General features: G+C 43.9%; 1 protein-coding gene across 2 annotated transcripts in view; it reads left to right on the forward strand.

The window, feature by feature from the left end:
- Nucleotides 1-20,131, forward strand: part of LOC124612806 (probable proline--tRNA ligase, mitochondrial) — a 124,574-nt gene that overhangs the window by 24,001 nt on the left and 80,442 nt on the right. Inside the window, exons 2-3 of one of the 2 annotated variants that reach the window (XM_047141226.1) lie at nucleotides 1,235-1,422; nucleotides 19,802-19,979. In XM_047141226.1, the coding sequence (XP_046997182.1) occupies nucleotides 19,805-19,979 (175 nt within the window). In that variant the 5' untranslated portion in view covers nucleotides 1,235-1,422; nucleotides 19,802-19,804. The remainder of the gene's footprint in view (nucleotides 1-1,234; nucleotides 1,423-19,801; nucleotides 19,980-20,131) is intronic. The other variant, XM_047141225.1, reaches the window with a different exon arrangement.

Below are 20,131 nucleotides of genomic sequence, written 5' to 3' on the forward strand. Positions count from 1 at the left end.
ATTTAACCATACAGTAAAGCTGCATGCCCTCGGGGAAAAATTACAGCTGTAGTTTCCCCTCGCTTTCAGCCATTCGCAGTATCAGCACAGCAAGGCTGTTTTGGTTAGTGTTACAAGGCCAGATCAGTCAGTCATCCAGACTGTTTCCCCTGCAACTACTGAAAAGGCTGCTGCCCCTCTTCAGGAATCATATATATATATATATATATATATATATATATATATATATATATATATATATACGGGTATACACTCGCACACACACACACACACACACATATCCATCCACACATATACAGACATAAATGTCTGTATATGTGTGGCTGGATATGTGTGTGTGTGCGCGAGTGTATACCCGTCCTTTTTTCCCCCTAAGGTAAGTCTTTCCGCTCCCGGGATTGGAACGACTCCTTACCCTCTCCCTCAAAACCCACTTCCTTTTGTCTTTCCCTCTCCTTCCCTCTTTCCTGATGAAGCAACCGTTTGTTGCAAAAGCTAGAATTTTGTGTGTATGTTTGTGTTTGTTTGTGTGTCTATCGACCTGCCAGCGCTTTCGTTCGATAAGTCGCATCATCTTTGTTTTTAGATATATTTTTCCCACGTGGAATGTTTCCCTGGTTCAGTACCTCGGCATTAAGAGGAATGACTAATGCTGGAATACATATATGCACTCATCAAAGGATGCCCTGTGAAAAAGTGGAGTTTGAATTCTATATTGATTCAAGAAACCAAATAGAATCAATTTTAATCACCGAAATAAGACTGATTGTACACTAGCATTAAAGAGTGCACTGTAATCAAGAAAGTAGAGCAAATTTCTAAACAGGATGCTGGAATAGTTACAGGAAATGGTAGCAGTAATGCTTAATCAGAAGACATTTACCATATAATAGTGTACATAATGTTACTTAGAGAAGTTCTAAAACATGAGCTGCAACAAAACCACAAAGTCTCTTTGGCAACTAAATGGCTGTACCAGTTGCATGAGAGCTGTGTTGAATACTCCCTAAGACATGGGGTTTACCTACACTGTTGGCAGACAGTCCTACTCCTTGGAAAGAACATGTATCTCTCTCTCTCTCTCTCTCTCTCTCTCTCTCTCTCTCTCTCTCTCTCTCTCTCTCTTGAAGGAGCCACTGGCTCCAAAAGCTTACATGTGTATCACCTTTTATACGTGTGTTCTCCTGCTGCCACTTGATAAATATATTTTTTATCTATCCTATTACATTTTCAGAAATTGATTATTTTCATTGATATACATGATTACTCTGCAATTTGCAATTAAGTGCCTGAGAAATGGTTCATCAAGCCACCTTCAAGTTACTTCTCTGCTGTTCTACTTTCGAACAATGCACAGGAAAAATGAGGAGGCACAACTCAGCTACTAGAGCAGACTGTCCCATTGACTGGAACTGAACAACAGTAAGTTCAGCCAATTTACAAACATGTTTGTAAGAAGTCACTTCTAACAATTTGCTGTTGACTGGAACATAAGATTGCATTCCATAAATGTTGAACATAATGAAAACCCTAGACACACTACTTAGAACAAAGGTTCCCAGTATCTCTGACACCACTACACCTGAAAAAAGCACATAGAACCAATACACCCAACAGAGTTTAACATCTAATTTAAATTATAGCTTTCACCCATTAAGGCCTTTGTCAGCAGTAGACACACACTGTGGTTTCAGTACTCTGAGACTGCAGACGTGTGTGCTGGTTGCGTTTGCGTGTGTGTGTGTGTGTGTGTGTGTGTGTGTGTGTGTGTGTACGTGTGTCTACTGCTGACAAAGGCCTTAATGGCCGAAAGCTATAATTGAGTGAATCTTTTTGTTGTGCCTATCGCGGCTCAACATCTCTGCTATGTGGTGAGTAGCAACTTTCCGTCTCTGGTATTATTATTTTAAGAATAAGTTGAAAGAGGTGGTGTGGTATGAGGTACATATAGATATAGGTATAGATTCATAGTAAATTTGTGTCAAGATTTGAAAGCAGTTTTCCTAAAAAGCTATTCATAAAACCCATTAAAAAAAGGTGATTAAAATATCAAATAAGTGGAAAAGAAGTATTTATGTAAAGATGAAAAAAGTTAAGAGCAGGCATTTCATGCATTTCACAAAAAATACTGTAATATTTTAAGGAGAGGCCTAAAAAATTTTAATGAAAATGCAAATCATGGCAGATCAATAATGCAGATAATAAGATTAAACTGTACAGGATATTGTGAACTGAGACATGGGGCAACTATTCAGTGCACAGTATATGATCACAATCAAACTAGGTGACAATGTTATGACTAATAATTCACAAGTTGCAAGTGTATTTAACAATCACGTCCCAAATATAGCAGCAAAATGGGGTTAAATGGTTCTGTTGAAGAAGCATGAGAACTGTTATAACGTCAAGTCGAACACATATATTTCAAAACGACACAACACATATAAGTCACTGAGCAAGTTGACAAAGCAAGACATGTGAACACGGTAACATTCGAATGAGCACTGAGTCCAAGTCTAGCGGCCGCTGGCTGGCTGGCCGCTTAGGTGGCGCGGCTGCTGCATGGCTGGCAGACAGCGCCACATGTAGAGGACGCGTGTAATTGCGCGGCGGCACTTTGAATGATCGGCGAGTCACAACACTTTTCCCCGCTTTGAAATTTTTTCACTGGGCTTGATGAAGGTGGCCTGTAGATTGCTAACATCCATAGGCATTGTTTGACTGGCCGTAAAGTCTCGAGGAGGAGGCTTTCCGTACGGACGGCAGTGTCCCCGATGATAACGGGTCGAGATGACAAGAGACGTAGGGGTCGAATCTGCTAGGGCCCCGTGCACCAATCTGCCCATTGCGGCAAGTCCAGTTGATATAACAGGAGACATGGATGATGTGTCGGCGTCCGTAGGAGAAGGAGGCGAGTAGATTGGCTCCGACAGATGATGGTCATCCGGTTCCTGCATGGGCACGTCTCCTGGTGGCGTCCGTTCTTGTACTGGCACCGAGATGACGGTGAGAGGGCTGTGTTGTGAGTAATGAGAGATGCCAAGATCCTGAGCGTCAGGTAGAGCCAAAGGTGGTGTAGCACCATTCAGAACAGGCGTTGCCGGCACACAAGGCCGAAGCTGGTCCGAATGACGCACTGCAACACCCTTGTCCATCTGGATTTCATACAGGCATTGGCCACGGTGTCGTAAGATGCGGGCCGGACTCCATTTTGGCCGCCTGCCATATCCCCGTACCCAGACAAGGTCGTCGGCAGTGAACTGGCCAAGCGAAGGCACCCGTGGCCGTGAGGTGGAAGGCCACAGAAGATGAAGTAGTGTGCGGGGCTGTCGGCCATGTAAGAGCTCAGCTGGGCTGTGGTCGCCCATGGGGGTGAAATGGTACAAAGCCAGAAACTGGAGAAGCACATCATCAGCAGCAGAAGACGTCAGGAGTTTCCGCATCTGAGCCTTAAATGTGCGGACCAGTCGTTCAGCCTCACTGTTTGATTGTGGATGTAACGGAGGGGCCGTGACATGCATAACGCCGTGACGAGCACAAAAATCCGCAAATTCGGAAGAGGCAAATTGCGGACCATTATCAGTAACAAGAGTGGAGGGGAGGCCTTCCAAAGAAAAAATGTGGGCGAGAGCACTTGTGGTTGCCGCGGTGGTAGGTGACGTGCAACGGACAATGAAAGGAAAGTTAGAGTAGGCGTCAATTACGAGGAGCCAATAAGTACCTAAAAAAGGTCCCGCGAAGTCAGCATGAAAGCTCTCCCAGGGCGTCTCAGGCGAAGGCCACGGTGACAAAGATGACTTCGGGGCGGCGGCCTCTGACACACAAGGGCCACAGGCAGCGACCGTGTGTGCTATTTCAGAGTCGATGCCAGGCCAGTACACATGACGGCGCGCCAGAGTTTTTGTGCGAGAGACACTCCAGTGCCCTTGGTGAAGGAGGTGCAAGACCGAAGCACGCAAAGATGCAGGTACCACCACACGCAGCGAAGCATTGTCTGTGGAAAGGAGGATAACACCATCCCTAGCCATGAGGCGGTAGCGCAAAGCGTAGTAGTTCCGAAACAGGTCAGAAGTCTTAGCGGACGGACGATCTGGCCAACCCTTCTGAACACAGCGTAAAACCCGGGAGAGGATAGGATCAGAACCCGTAGCAGCTGCCAGCCGGTCCCCAGTGATGGGGAATCGGTCCACAACCCGCTGCTCGGCAACATCCAGGTGGAAACACAAAAGTTCGTCCCTATCGAATGCCAGATCAGGACCCATGGGAAGGCGAGACAGTGCATCAGCATTCACATGTTGAGCCGTCGGCCGGAAATGAATCTCATAATTGAAACTAGATCCATAGAGAAAAACACCAAACTTATGAAGATTATAAATAATGGCCAAAGCTTCTTTTTCAATTTGAGAATACTTTCATGGGGCATCCGTGAGCGTTTTGGAGGCATATGCAATGGGTTGTTCAGAGCCGTCAGAAAAACGGTGCGCAAGGACTGCACTTACCCCGTATTGAGAGGTGTCTGTGGCAAGAACAAGATGTTGGCCAGGGCAATAAGTAGCCAGGCACGGGGCCTGTTTCAGCATAGTCTTCAATTTCTGGAAAGCCGCATCGCATGATACGGACCAGTGAAAAGGCACGTTTTCATGCAACGGCTGAGCCACTGACGCAGGAGACGGTAAAAACTTGTGATAGTATGCTATTTTCCCCAAGAAGACCTGCAGTTCCTTAACAGATTTAGGGCGAGGAAGGGCATCAATCACAGCGACAGTTTGCTGAAGTGGACGAATACCATCCTGAGAGAGTTGAAACCCCAAGTACGTGATAGATGCCTGAAAAAATTATGATTTCTGAAGATTACACTTAAGACCGGCAGTCTGTAAGACATGAAAAAGTGTGCGGAGGTTCTGAAGATGTTCTTCAGTGGTGGAGCCAGTGACAACAATGTCATCCATGTAAGTTATACACCCAGGGACAGGGAGCAATAATTGTTCCAAGAACCACTGAAAGAGAGCAGGGGCGCTGGCAACCCTGAATGGCAATCGTTGGTATTGATAGAGGCCGAAAGGCGTGTTAAGGCCAGAAACTGCCGGGAGCAGCATCGAGCGGAAGTTGATGATAAGCTTCCGAAAGGTCAATTTTAGAAAAATACTGGCCTGCCGCAAGTTCAGTGAACAATTCTTCAGGTCTGGCAATAGGGTACGTGTCGATGAGGCATTGCGCATTGACAGTGGCTTTAAAATCGCCACAGCGACGAATATCACCATTTGGCTTAGCAACGACAACAGGAGAGGACCACTCACTGGAAGTGACAGGAAGCAAGACCCCTGAAGTAGTGAGACGATCCAGCTCCCATTTTACCCGATCACGAAGGGCCACAGCAATGGGCCGAGCCCGAAAAAATTTAGGCCGAGCAGTGGGTTTCAAAGTCGTTTGCACTACCTAACCCAGGAGAAAAAAGGGCCGAAAATGTCAGCGACAAGGAATCCAATTGAACATAAGGAATAGCATCAGAGACGATATTGACAGAGTCATTTATGGAGAACCCAAAAACGCGAAAGGCATCGAAATCAAAAAGATTCTCTGCGTTACTCTGGTCGACCACAAATATGGGAACAGTGCAAATGACGGATTTGTAAGGTACCTCAGCATTAAATTGTCCCAAAACAAAAATCTTCTGTTTATTGTACATCCGTAATTGCCAAGTGACAGGTGATAGGAGTGGTGAACCCAACTGAAGATACGTCTGAGAATTAATGATAGTGGCAGCAGAACCAGTATCCACCTGCATGCGAACCTCTCGACCAATTATTTGGACAGTGAGGAATAACTTCCCTGAAAGGGAAGAAGTACAATGGACAGACAACACAGAATCAGAATCAGCGTCATGTTTATGAACATCATGTACGCGGTCGGATTTGCAAACGGAAGACACATGACCCTTCTTTTTGCATTTGTGACACACAGCCCAACATTGAGGTTGTATTTCTCCGACGTCACCCCACGCCTCTATTTGCGCTCCAGTACCGCGAGAAATTTCAAAAGACTGTCCGATGGATAGGACTTCATCTAGAGACGGATTTGCCAACTGAAGGGCATGTTGCCGAACTTCTTTGTTGGGCGCCGACCGGATAATAGCATCCCGTACCATGGAATCAGCATAGGATTCTTTGTGAACATCAGTAACAAATTGACACTTTCGACTGAGGCCGTGATGTTCAGCAGCTCAAGTATGATAGGATTGATGCGGTTGTTTTTGACAATGATAAAAGGTAACATGAGAGACTACCACATGCGTTTGCTTTTGAAAATAGACAGACAGAAGTGAGCACATTTCAGCAAAGGACAAAGATGCAGGATCTTTCAAAGGAGCCAATTGCGACAACAACCGATACATTTGAGGTGAAATCCAGGAAAGGAACAGAGACTTACATGTTTGTTCGTCCCTGACATGAAATGCCAAGAAGTGTGTCGAAGACATTTTTCATAATCAGACCAGTCTTCCACCGTCTCATCGTAAGGAGGTATAGACAATGACGAGAAACGCCCTGCACTTGACGCTGCGACGAAATCACGGATCGCCGATGTTAGAAGCATTTGCTGTTCAATGAGACCTTGCAATAGTTGCTTGACAGTAGCCAATATATTTCAAAACGACACAACACATATAAGTCACTGAGCAAGTTGACAAAGCAAGACATGTGAACACAGTAACATTCGAATGAGCACTGAGTCCAAGTCTAGCGGCCGCTGGTTGGCGTGCCGCTTAGGTGGTGTGGCTGCTGCATGGCTGGCAGACAGCGCCGCATGTAGAGGACGCGCGTAATTGCGCAGCGGCACTTTGAATGATCGGCGAGTCACAACAAGAACATATTAAAAATGTCATTCCACAAAACTTTGAGCAACAATAAACAGCACAACATCCTTCACTGAACTTAATAGAATTATAAAAGTTCTCAAAAATTAAAGCTCTTATGGTGTTGATAGAATTTCAAACAGAATTCTGAGCAGTTGTCGTAACTATATTATTAATACTGTTAGTGGTGTATGTAGTGCATCACTGGCACAGGAATTTTTTCACTCATTAAAATATGCCATTGTTAAACCTCATTATAAGAAATGTGACATAAAAGACTCGAATTATTACTGCTCAGTTTCTTTACTTGTGTCTTTTTCAAAAATATTCTGAAAAGTAATGTACACAAGTGTAGTCTTACATTTCAGCAGAAACAATTTACTTGGCACACCCCAGTTTGGATTCCAGAAGGTTTGCATGACTGAAAATGCCATTTATACACTCACTCACCAGTTATCACAAGCCTTAAAATATTGCCAGTTTGTATGTTGTGTGATCTGTTCAAGACGTTTGAATGTATAGATCATGTTACTCTCTTAGAAGAACTTAAATTATGACTATACAAAAAAATGATTTGAATTGTAGTTCAAATAGGATGCAAAATGTTGTGCTGAATAATTTAGTCAGTGTTAGAAGGAGAGAAAAGTTGCTGACAGAGAAATCATGAAAGGAGTCACACAGGGTTCAATTTTTGGTCTGCCTCTGTTCCTTAACATTCATCAAGCAGAACTGGCACATTTCTCAGATGATACTTGTGTTACAATAAATCTCATTAAAGAGAAAGTAATGAAACAAATTAATAAAGTTCTTCTTAAAATCATTAAGTGGATCTCTGAAAATGGATTCTCCCTTCGTTTTGAGAAAAGTCACTGTATTCAGTTCTGTATAACAAATAGCCATACAAATAACTGAAGTAACATATGAACAGGAGCCAGTAAGCATGGTAGAATGTTCCAAATTTTTGGGTGAAAACTTGGAACTGGAACAAACAGTCACTAAACTGATCAAACAATTAAGTTCATCTATTTTTGCTCTTCATGTAAGTGCTGCTCTTGGAAACAAACTAAACAGCCTCCTAAAATTGGCATATTCCCATTTAATAATGTCTTATGGAATTATTTCCTGGCATAACTCATTACTTACAATGAAAATATTTATTGCACAAAAGCAAGCATTGAGAGTATTATGTTGTGATCACCCAAAGTCATCAAGCTTTCGCAACCCAAGGTTGCTTCATCAGGAAAGAGGGAATGAGAGGGAAAGACGAAAGGATGTGGGTTTTAAGGGAGAGGGTAAGGAGTCATTCCAATCCCGGGAGCGGAAATACCTACCTTAGAGGGAAAAAAGGACAGGTATACACTCGCACACGCACACACACACACACACACATATCCATCCGCACACATACAGACATAGGCAGACATATGTAAATGCAAAGAGGTTGGACAGAGATGTCAGTCAAGGCAGAAGTACAAAGGCAAAGATGTTGTTGAATGACAGGTGATGTACGAGGGGCGGCAACTTGAAATTAGCGGAGGTTGAGGCCTGGTGGGTAATGGGAAGAGAGAATATATTGAAGGTCAAGTTCCCATCGCCAGAGGTCTGATAGGTTGGTGTCAGTGGGAAGTATCCAGATAACCCAGACGGTGTAACACTGTGCCAAGATGTGCTGGCCATGCACCAAGGCATGTTTAGCCACAGGGTGATCCTCATTAACAACAAACGCTGTCTGCCTGTGTCCGTTCATGCAAATGGACAGTTTGTTGCTGGTCATTCCCACATAGAAGGCTATACAGTGTTGGCATGTCAGTTGGTAAATCACGTGGGTGCTTTCACATGTGACTCTGCCTTTGATCATGTACACCTTCTGGGTTACAGGACTGGAGTAGGTGGTGGTGGGAGGGTGCATGGGACAGGTTTTACACCGGGGACAGTTCCAAGGGTAGGAGCCAGAGGGCAGGGAAGGTGGTTTGGGCATTTCATAGGGATGAACTAAGAGGTTACGAAGGTTAGGTGGACGGCGGAAAGACACTCTTGGTGGGGTGGGGAGGATTTCATGAAGGATGGATCTCATTTCAGGGCAGGATTTGAGGAAGTCGTATCCCTGCTGGAGAGCCACATTCAGAGTCTGGTCCAGTCCCGGAAAGTATCCTGTCACAAGTGGGACACTTTTGGGGTTCTTCTGTGGGAGGTTCTGTGTTTGAGGGGATGAGGAAGTGGCTCTGGTTATTTGCTTCTGTACCAGGTCGGGAGGGTGGTTGCGGGATGCGAAAGCTGTTTTCAGGTTATTGGTGTAATGGTTAAGGGATTCAGGACTGGAGCAGATTCTTTTGCCATGAAGACCTAAGCTGTAGGGAAGAGACTGTTTGATATGGAATGGGTGGCAGCTGTTATAATGGAGGTACTGTTGCTTGTTGGTGGGTTTGATGTGGACGGATGTGTGAAGCTGACCAGTGGACAGATGGAGGTCAACGTCAAGGAAAGTGGCATGGGATTTGGAGTAGGACCAGGTGAATCTGATGGAACCAAAGGAGTTGAGGTTGGAGAGGAAATTCTGGAGTTCTTCTTCACTGTGAGTCCAGATCATGAAGATGTCTTCGTTAAATCTGTACCAAACTTTGGGTTGGCAGGCTTGGGTAACCAAGAAGGCATCCTCTAAGTGACCTATAAATAGGTTGGTGTACGAGGGGCCCACACACACACTAAAGAAATTCATCATAAATAATTAATCTGTCAACAATTTGACCAGAATAGTGATGTCGTTACTTGCAATTCTTGAAAAAATGGGCTTTATTACCCATTAGTAAAACTGTTAGTTACTCAGAAAGGCATTCAGTATTCATCAACAATATTTTTTCATATACCTAATAATATAAAATGTCTGACAGGTAGCAAAGCAAGTTTTAAATCTAACTTAAAATCATTTCTTCTGGACAATTCCTTCTGTTTCAGAGAGAAATTTTTATGTGAAAACCAGTAGCCCATAAAAAAGGGGGTAAGAGAGAGAGAGAGGGAGGGAGAGAGTTGCATGAGTAGGACTGAATATGTTCAATACAATAGAGGGAAACATTCCACGTGGGAAAAATATATCTAAAAACAAAGATGATGTGACTTACCAAACGGAAGCGCTGGCAGGTCGATAGACACACAAACAAACACAAACATACACACAAAATTCAAGCTTTCGCAACAAACCGTTGCCTCATCAGGAAAGAGGGAAGGAGAGGGAAAGACGAAAGGATGTGGGTTTTAAGGGAGAGGGTAAGGAGTCATTCCAATCCCGGGAGCGGAAATACCTACCTTAGAGGGAAAAAAGGACAGGTATACACTCGCACACGCACACACACACACACACATATATCCATCCGCACACATACAGACATAGGCAGACATATGTAAATGCAAAGAGGTTGGACAGAGATGTCAGTCAAGGCAGAAGTACAAAGGCAAAGATGTTGTTGAATGACAGGTGATGTACGAGGGGCGGCAACTTGAAATTAGCGGAGGTTGAGGCCTGGTGGGTAATGGGAAGAGAGAATATATTGAAGGTCAAGTTCCCATCGCCAGAGTTCTGATAGGTTGGTGTCAGTGGGAAGTATCCAGATAACCCAGACGGTGTAACACTGTGCCAAGATGTGCTGGCCATGCACCAAGGCATGTTTAGCCACAGGGTGATCCTCATTAACAACAAACGCTGTCTGCCTGTGTCCGTTCATGCAAATGGACAGTTTGTTGCTGGTCATTCCCACATAGAAGGCTATACAGTGTTGGCATGTCAGTTGGTAAATCACGTGGGTGCTTTCACATGTGACTCTGCCTTTGATCATGTACACCTTCTGGGTTACAGGACTGGAGTAGGTGGTGGTGGGAGGGTGCATGGGACAGGTTTTACACCGGGGACAGTTCCAAGGGTAGGAGCCAGAGGGCAGGGAAGGTGGTTTGGGCATTTCATAGGGATGAACTAAGAGGTTACGAAGGTTAGGTGGACGGCGGAAAGACACTCTTGGTGGGGTGGGGAGGATTTCATGAAGGATGGATCTCATTTCAGGGCAGGATTTGAGGAAGTCGTATCCCTGCTGGAGAGCCACATTCAGAGTCTGGTCCAGTCCCGGAAAGTATCCTGTCACAAGTGGGACACTTTTGGGGTTCTTCTGTGGGAGGTTCTGTGTTTGAGGGGATGAGGAAGTGGCTCTGGTTATTTGCTTCTGTACCAGGTCGGGAGGGTGGTTGCGGGATGCGAAAGCTGTTTTCAGGTTATTGGTGTAATGGTTAAGGGATTCAGGACTGGAGCAGATTCTTTTGCCACGAAGACCTAAGCTGTAGGGAAGGGACTGTTTGATATGGAATGGGTGGCAGCTGTTATAATGGAGGTACTGTTGCTTGTTGGTGGGTTTGATGTGGACGGATGTGTGAAGCTGACCAGTGGACAGATGGAGGTCAACGTCAAGGAAAGTGGCATGGGATTTGGAGTAGGACCAGGTGAATCTGATGGAACCAAAGGAGTTGAGGTTGGAGAGGAAATTCAGGAGTTCTTCTTCACTGTGAGTCCAGATCATGAAGATGTCTTCGTTAAATCTGTACCAAACTTTGGGTTGGCAGGCTTGGGTAACTAAGAAGGCATCCTCTAAGTGTCCTATAAATAGGTTGGTGTACGAGGGGCCCACACACACACACACTAAAGAAATTCATCATAAATAATTAATCTGTCAACAATTTGACCAGAATAGTGATGTCGTTACTTGCAATTCTTGAAAAAATGGGCTTTATTACCCATTAGTAAAACTGTTAGTTACTCAGAAAGGCATTCAGTATTCATCAACAATATTTTTTCATATACCTAATAATATAAAATGTCTGACAGGTAGCAAAGCAAGTTTTAAATCTAACTTAAAATCATTTCTTCTGGACAATTCCTTCTGTTTCAGAGAGAAATTTTTATGTGAAAACCAGTAGCCCATAAAAAAGGGGGTAAGAGAGAGAGAGAGGGAGGGAGAGAGTTGCATGAGTAGGACTGAATATGTTCAATATAATAGAGGGAAACATTCCACGTGGGAAAAATATATCTAAAAACAAAGATGATGTGACTTACCAAACGGAAGCGCTGGCAGGTCGATAGACACACAAACAAACACAAACATACACACAAAATTCAAGCTTTCGCAACAAACCGTTGCCTCATCAGGAAAGAGGGAAGGAGAGGGAAAGACGAAAGGATGTGGGTTTTAAGGGAGAGGGTAAGGAGTCATTCCAATCCCAGGAGCGGAAATACCTACCTTAGAGGGAAAAAAGGACAGGTATACACTCGCACACGCACACACACACACACACACACACACACACACACACACACACATATCCATCCGCACACATACAGACATAGGCAGACATATGTAAATGCAAAGAGGTTGGACAGAGATGTCAGTCAAGGCAGAAGTACAAAGGCAAAGATGTTGTTGAATGACAGGTGATGTACGAGGGGCGGCAACTTGAAATTAGCGGAGGTTGAGGCCTGGTGGGTAATGGGAAGAGAGAATATATTGAAGGTCAAGTTCCCATCGCCAGAGTTCTGATAGGTTGGTGTCAGTGGGAAGTATCCAGATAACCCAGACGGTGTAACACTGTGCCAAGATGTGCTGGCCATGCACCAAGGCATGTTTAGCCACAGGGTGATCCTCATTAACAACAAACGCTGTCTGCCTGTGTCCGTTCATGCAAATGGACAGTTTGTTGCTGGTCATTCCCACATAGAAGGCTATACAGTGTTGGCATGTCAGTTGGTAAATCACGTGGGTGCTTTCACATGTGACTCTGCCTTTGATCATGTACACCTTCTGGGTTACAGGATTGGAGTAGGTGGTGGTGGGAGGGTGCATGGGACAGGTTTTACACCGGGGACAGTTCCAAGGGTAGGAGCCAGAGGGCAGGGAAGGTGGTTTGGGCATTTCATAGGGATGAACTAAGAGGTTACGAAGGTTAGGTGGACGGCGGAAAGACACTCTTGGTGGGGTGGGGAGGATTTCATGAAGGATGGATCTCATTTCAGGGCAGGATTTGAGGAAGTCGTATCCCTGCTGGAGAGCCACATTCAGAGTCTGGTCCAGTCCCGGAAAGTATCCTGTCACAAGTGGGACACTTTTGGGGTTCTTCTGTGGGAGGTTCTGTGTTTGAGGGGATGAGGAAGTGGCTCTGGTTATTTGCTTCTGTACCAGGTCGGGAGGGTGGTTGCGGGATGCGAAAGCTGTTTTCAGGTTATTGGTGTAATGGTTAAGGGATTCAGGACTGGAGCAGATTCTTTTGCCACGAAGACCTAAGCTGTAGGGAAGGGACTGTTTGATATGGAATGGGTGGCAGCTGTTATAATGGAGGTACTGTTGCTTGTTGGTGGGTTTGATGTGGACGGATGTGTGAAGCTGACCAGTGGACAGATGGAGGTCAACGTCAAGGAAAGTGGCATGGGATTTGGAGTAGGACCAGGTGAATCTGATGGAACCAAAGGAGTTGAGGTTGGAGAGGAAATTTTGGAGTTTTTCTTCACTGTGAGTCCAGATCATGAAGATGTCTTCGTTAAATCTGTACCAAACTTTGGGTTGGCAGGCTTGGGTAACCAAGAAGGCATCCTCTAAGTGACCTATAAATAGGTTGGTGTACGAGGGGCCCACACACACACTAAAGAAATTCATCATAAATAATTAATCTGTCAACAATTTGACCAGAATAGTGATGTCGTTACTTGCAATTCTTGAAAAAATGGGCTTTATTACCCATTAGTAAAACTGTTAGTTACTCAGAAAGGCATTCAGTATTCATCAACAATATTTTTTCAGATACCTAATAATATAAAATGTCTGACAGGTAGCAAAGCAAGTTTTAAATGTAACTTAAAATCATTTCTTCTGGACAATTCCTTCTGTTTCAGAGAGAAATTTTTATGTGAAAACCAGTAGCCCATAAAAAAGGGGGTAAGAGAGAGAGAGAGAGGGAGGGAGAGAGTTGCATGAGTAGGACTGAATATGTTCAATATAATAGAGGGAAACATTCCACGTGGGAAAAATATATCTAAAAACAAAGATGATGTGACTTACCAAACGGAAGCGCTGGCAGGTCGATAGACACACAAACAAACACAAACATACACACAAAATTCAAGCTTTCGCAACAAACTGTTGCCTCATCAGGAAAGAGAGAAGGAGAGGGAAAGACGAAAGGATGTGGGTTTTAAGGGAGAGGGTAAGGAGTCATTCCAATCCCGGGAGCGGAAATACCTACCTTAGAGGGAAAAAAGGACAGGTATACACTCGCACACGCACACACACACACACACACACACACACACACATATCCATCCGCACACATACAGACATAGGCAGACATATGTAAATGCAAAGAGGTTGGACAGAGATGTCAGTCAAGGCAGAAGTACAAAGGCAAAGATGTTGTTGAATGACAGGTGATGTACGAGGGGCGGCAACTTGAAATTAGCGGAGGTTGAGGCCTGGTGGGTAATGGGAAGAGAGAATATATTGAAGGTCAAGTTCCCATCGCCAGAGTTCTGATAGGTTGGTGTCAGTGGAAAGTATCCAGATAACCCAGACGGTGTAACACTGTGCCAAGATGTGCTGGCCATGCACCAAGGCATGTTTAGCCACAGGGTGATCCTCATTAACAACAAACGCTGTCTGCCTGTGTCCGTTCATGCAAATGGACAGTTTGTTGCTGGTCATTCCCACATAGAAGGCTATACAGTGTTGGCATGTCAGTTGGTAAATCACGTGGGTGCTTTCACATGTGACTCTGCCTTTGATCATGTACACCTTCCGGGTTACAGGACTGGAGTAGGTGGTGGTGGGAGGGTGCATGGGACAGGTTTTACACCGGGGACAGTTCCAAGGGTAGGAGCCAGAGGGCAGGGAAGGTGGTTTGGGCATTTCATAGGGATGAACTAAGAGGTTACGAAGGTTAGGTGGACGGCGGAAAGACACTCTTGGTGGGGTGGGGAGGATTTCATGAAGGATGGATCTCATTTCAGGGCAGGATTTGAGGAAGTCGTATCCCTGCTGGAGAGCCACATTCAGAGTCTGGTCCAGTCCCGGAAAGTATCCTGTCACAAGTGGGACACTTTTGGGGTTCTTCTGTGGGAGGTTCTGTGTTTGAGGGGATGAGGAAGTGGCTCTGGTTATTTGCTTCTGTACCAGGTCGGGAGGGTGGTTGCGGGATGCGAAAGCTGTTTTCAGGTTATTGGTGTAATGGTTAAGGGATTCAGGACTGGAGCAGATTCTTTTGCCACGAAGACCTAAGCTGTAGGGAAGAGACTGTTTGATATGGAATGGGTGGCAGCTGTTATAATGGAGGTACTGTTGCTTGTTGGTGGGTTTGATGTGGACGGATGTGTGAAGCTGACCAGTGGACAGATGGAGGTCAACGTCAAGGAAAGTGGCATGGGATTTGGAGTAGGACCAGGTGAATCTGATGGAACCAAAGGAGTTGAGGTTGGAGAGGAAATTCTGGAGTTCTTCTTCACTGTGAGTCCAGATCATGAAGATGTCTTCGTTAAATCTGTACCAAACTTTGGGTTGGCAGGCTTGGGTAACCAAGAAGGCATCCTCTAAGTGACCTATAAATAGGTTGGTGTACGAGGGGCCCACACACACACTAAAGAAATTCATCATAAATAATTAATCTGTCAACAATTTGACCAGAATAGCGATGTCGTTACTTGCAATTCTTGAAAAAATGGGCTTTATTACCCATTAGTAAAACTGTTAGTTACTCAGAAAGGCATTCAGTATTCATCAACAATATTTTTTCATATACCTAATAATATAAAATGTCTGACAGGTAGCAAAGCAAGTTTTAAATCTAACTTAAAATCATTTCTTCTGGACAATTCCTTCTGTTTCAGAGAGAAATTTTTATGTGAAAACCAGTAGCCCATAAAAAAGGGGGTAAGAGAGAGAGAGAGAGGGAGGGAGAGAGTTGCATGAGTAGGACTGAATATGTTCAATATAATAGAGGGAAACATTCCACGTGGGAAAAATATATCTAAAAACAAAGATGATGTGACTTACCAAACGGAAGCGCTGGCAGGTCGATAGACACACAAACAAACACAAACATACACACAAAATTCAAGCTTTCGCAACAAACTGTTGCCTCATCAGGAAAGAGAGAAGGAGAGGGAAAGACGAAAGGATGTGGGTTTTAAGGGAGAGGGTAAGGAGTCATTCCAATCCCGGGAGCGGAAATACCTACCTTAGAGGGAAAAAAGGACAGGTATACACTCGCACACGCACACACACACACACACACACACACACACATATCCATCCGCACACATACAGACATAGGCAGACATATGTAAATGCAAAGAGGTTGGACAGAGATGTCAGTCAAGGCAGAAGTACAAAGGCAAAGATGTTGTTGAATGACAGGTGATGTACGAGGGGCGGCAACTTGAAATTAGCGGAGGTTGAGGCCTGGTGGGTAATGGGAAGAGAGAATATATTGAAGGTCAAGTTCCCATCGCCAGAGTTCTGATAGGTTGGTGTCAGTGGAAAGTATCCAGATAACCCAGACGGTGTAACACTGTGCCAAGATGTGCTGGCCATGCACCAAGGCATGTTTAGCCACAGGGTGATCCTCATTAACAACAAACGCTGTCTGCCTGTGTCCGTTCATGCAAATGGACAGTTTGTTGCTGGTCATTCCCACATAGAAGGCTATACAGTGTTGGCATGTCAGTTGGTAAATCACGTGGGTGCTTTCACATGTGACTCTGCCTTTGATCATGTACACCTTCCGGGTTACAGGACTGGAGTAGGTGGTGGTGGGAGGGTGCATGGGACAGGTTTTACACCGGGGACAGTTCCAAGGGTAGGAGCCAGAGGGCAGGGAAGGTGGTTTGGGCATTTCATAGGGATGAACTAAGAGGTTACGAAGGTTAGGTGGACGGCGGAAAGACACTCTTGGTGGGGTGGGGAGGATTTCATGAAGGATGGATCTCATTTCAGGGCAGGATTTGAGGAAGTCGTATCCCTGCTGGAGAGCCACATTCAGAGTCTGGTCCAGTCCCGGAAAGTATCCTGTCACAAGTGGGACACTTTTGGGGTTCTTCTGTGGGAGGTTCTGTGTTTGAGGGGATGAGGAAGTGGCTCTGGTTATTTGCTTCTGTACCAGGTCGGGAGGGTGGTTGCGGGATGCGAAAGCTGTTTTCAGGTTATTGGTGTAATGGTTAAGGGATTCAGGACTGGAGCAGATTCTTTTGCCACGAAGACCTAAGCTGTAGGGAAGAGACTGTTTGATATGGAATGGGTGGCAGCTGTTATAATGGAGGTACTGTTGCTTGTTGGTGGGTTTGATGTGGACGGATGTGTGAAGCTGACCAGTGGACAGATGGAGGTCAACGTCAAGGAAAGTGGCATGGGATTTGGAGTAGGACCAGGTGAATCTGATGGAACCAAAGGAGTTGAGGTTGGAGAGGAAATTCTGGAGTTCTTCTTCACTGTGAGTCCAGATCATGAAGATGTCTTCGTTAAATCTGTACCAAACTTTGGGTTGGCAGGCTTGGGTAACCAAGAAGGCATCCTCTAAGTGACCTATAAATAGGTTGGTGTACGAGGGGCCCACACACACACTAAAGAAATTCATCATAAATAATTAATCTGTCAACAATTTGACCAGAATAGCGATGTCGTTACTTGCAATTCTTGAAAAAATGGGCTTTATTACCCATTAGTAAAACTGTTAGTTACTCAGAAAGGCATTCAGTATTCATCAACAATATTTTTTCATATACCTAATAATATAAAATGTCTGACAGGTAGCAAAGCAAGTTTTAAATCTAACTTAAAATCATTTCTTCTGGACAATTCCTTCTGTTTCAGAGAGAAATTTTTATGTGAAAACCAGTAGCCCATAAAAAAGGGGGTAAGAGAGAGAGAGAGGGAGGGAGAGAGTTGCATGAGTAGGACTGAATATGTTCAATATAATAGAGGGAAACATTCCACGTGGGAAAAATATATCTAAAAACAAAGATGATGTGACTTACCAAACGGAAGCGCTGGCAGGTCGATAGACACACAAACAAACACAAACATACACACAAAATTCAAGCTTTCGCAACAAACCGTTGCCTCATCAGGAAAGAGGGAAGGAGAGGGAAAGACGAAAGGATGTGGGTTTTAAGGGAGAGGGTAAGGAGTCATTCCAATCCCGGGAGCGGATTGACTAACCTTAGGGGGAAAAAAGGACGGGTATACACTCGCACACACGCACACACACATATACAGACACAAGCTGTGTCTGTATATATATGTGTGTGTGTGTGCGAGTGTATACCCGTCCTTTTTTCCCCCCTAAGGTTAGTCTTTCCGCTCCCGGGATTGGAATGACTCCTTACCCTCTCCCTTAAAACCCACATCCTTTCGTCTTTCCCTCTCCTTCCCTCTTTCCTGATGAGGCAACAGTTTGTTGCGAAAGCTTGAATTTTGCGTGTATGTTTGTGTTTGTTTGTGTGTCTATCGACCTGCCAGCGCTTTCGTTTGGTAAGTCACTGAATATGTTCATTAACATTAAATTTAGGAACTTGTAAATGGGCAGCATGTGCCCATCCACTGAAACTAATATCTATACATATCTTGTAAACTGACTTCTTCGACATCATATCAATAAAAAAAATCATTCCTGTCTCTATAGAAAATGTAACTACTAACCAACCCACCCCATCACACACACCTGTCAACACTTCTGCAAAAGGTGCACAGTGCAGTGACCCATCCTAGCCAATATCTGACATTGTGGGAGTAGCACCACATCACAAAAGATGCACCAGTATGACTTGTTCATTTAGACCAATAAAATTCCATCATAAACTATGTTTGATAAAGAATCTTAGCTCTTTCCCTCCTGCACCAGTCATCCACACAGTCAACAAATTTTATTTACTCCTTTTGAAGAGTTGTAGAAGCTGTAATGATGGCAGTATGTTAGAGTTGCATTGTGATAGTAGTATTCCCAAAGCTGATGAAGGTACACACAATGGTGACCAAAGATTAGATTAGGTTCAGTTTTCATTCCATAGACCCAAAAATGAGGTGATTCTCATGGGTGAGGAACATGTCAAAATTGCAATATAGTCTGGCCAGATCTGCAACCCAGAAGAATTTTGTGGAGACTGATTCCAGCAGCAAAAGCTTGTGCTATACAAGAATCAATATACTTAACAGAGACTTACTAAAGAGTTCTTGACAGACTTGGAACATATTTTTTAAAAAGTAAAACTCTAAATTGTAACTTAGACAGTGTATTATTTGTCATCAGTCTCAATACACTACTCATACTTAACCTTTTCTAAAATGTTGGAGAATATTTCTTTATCCACCTTCTTGTACAGTGGCATATTTCAACCAGTTTGGAAATATTCCATTATTAGTAATTTGTTTCGTGAAAACCCACTTTAGTAGACTTTGTTGATTTTTTTATCTCAACAAAAAGATTTTTTGATTATAAAGCTTTTATGGAAAATGGTACTTCTTTGGGTGATGCAAGTGTATTACTGAAATTGAGGAAGAAGTGCAGTTCATCAGCAGCATTTCATCTTTAGTGGGACAGGGCACCACTTCACTACAGTTGTCATCCATATGTATGCTGATACTCACAACTAGTAAAGAGTATCAGTAATACATAGCGAAGGTAATATATTGAGATTATGTATTCTATTTTAGTTTCATTTCAGTGCTGAGAATAAATGGAGTTAATAAAACAAAACAAAGAGGAACATTTGCACTTTCAGTTGCTACAAAACTCTGTGCATACATTATGTGATAAGTGAAACAATTATTGTAGTGAATATCATCACACTAAATATCATTATTAATGCCTGACAATTGAATTTAAAGGCAGTGACTGTACCTCCCCTCCTGTCCAATTTAATATTATGTTCCTCTGTTCTTCTAGCTGATGCTGGACATGGGCTTTATAAGAGCTGCTAGCCCAGGATTTTTTCATCTGTTACCTCTTGGAGAAAGAGCTTTGCAAAAACTTATTAACATTGTTGAAAAGTACATGCAAACTATTGGTGCACAAAAAATACTATTACCATTATTGACAAATGCACAGTTGTGGAAAGCATCAGGTTTGTTTAAACTTTGTTATGAAGTACCGTAATTTAACATTAATTGAGAGAATATGTTGCTCATGTTAACAGCAGATTTGTTAAAAATATACGAAGCTTACTGCCATTTGAAGAGTAAATATGTGTGTGTGTGTGTGTGTGTGTGTGTGTGT

The sequence above is a fragment of the Schistocerca americana genome, chromosome 4 (assembly GCF_021461395.2).
Source record: "Schistocerca americana isolate TAMUIC-IGC-003095 chromosome 4, iqSchAmer2.1, whole genome shotgun sequence".
In the NCBI taxonomy this organism is placed as follows: domain Eukaryota; kingdom Metazoa; phylum Arthropoda; class Insecta; order Orthoptera; family Acrididae; genus Schistocerca; species Schistocerca americana.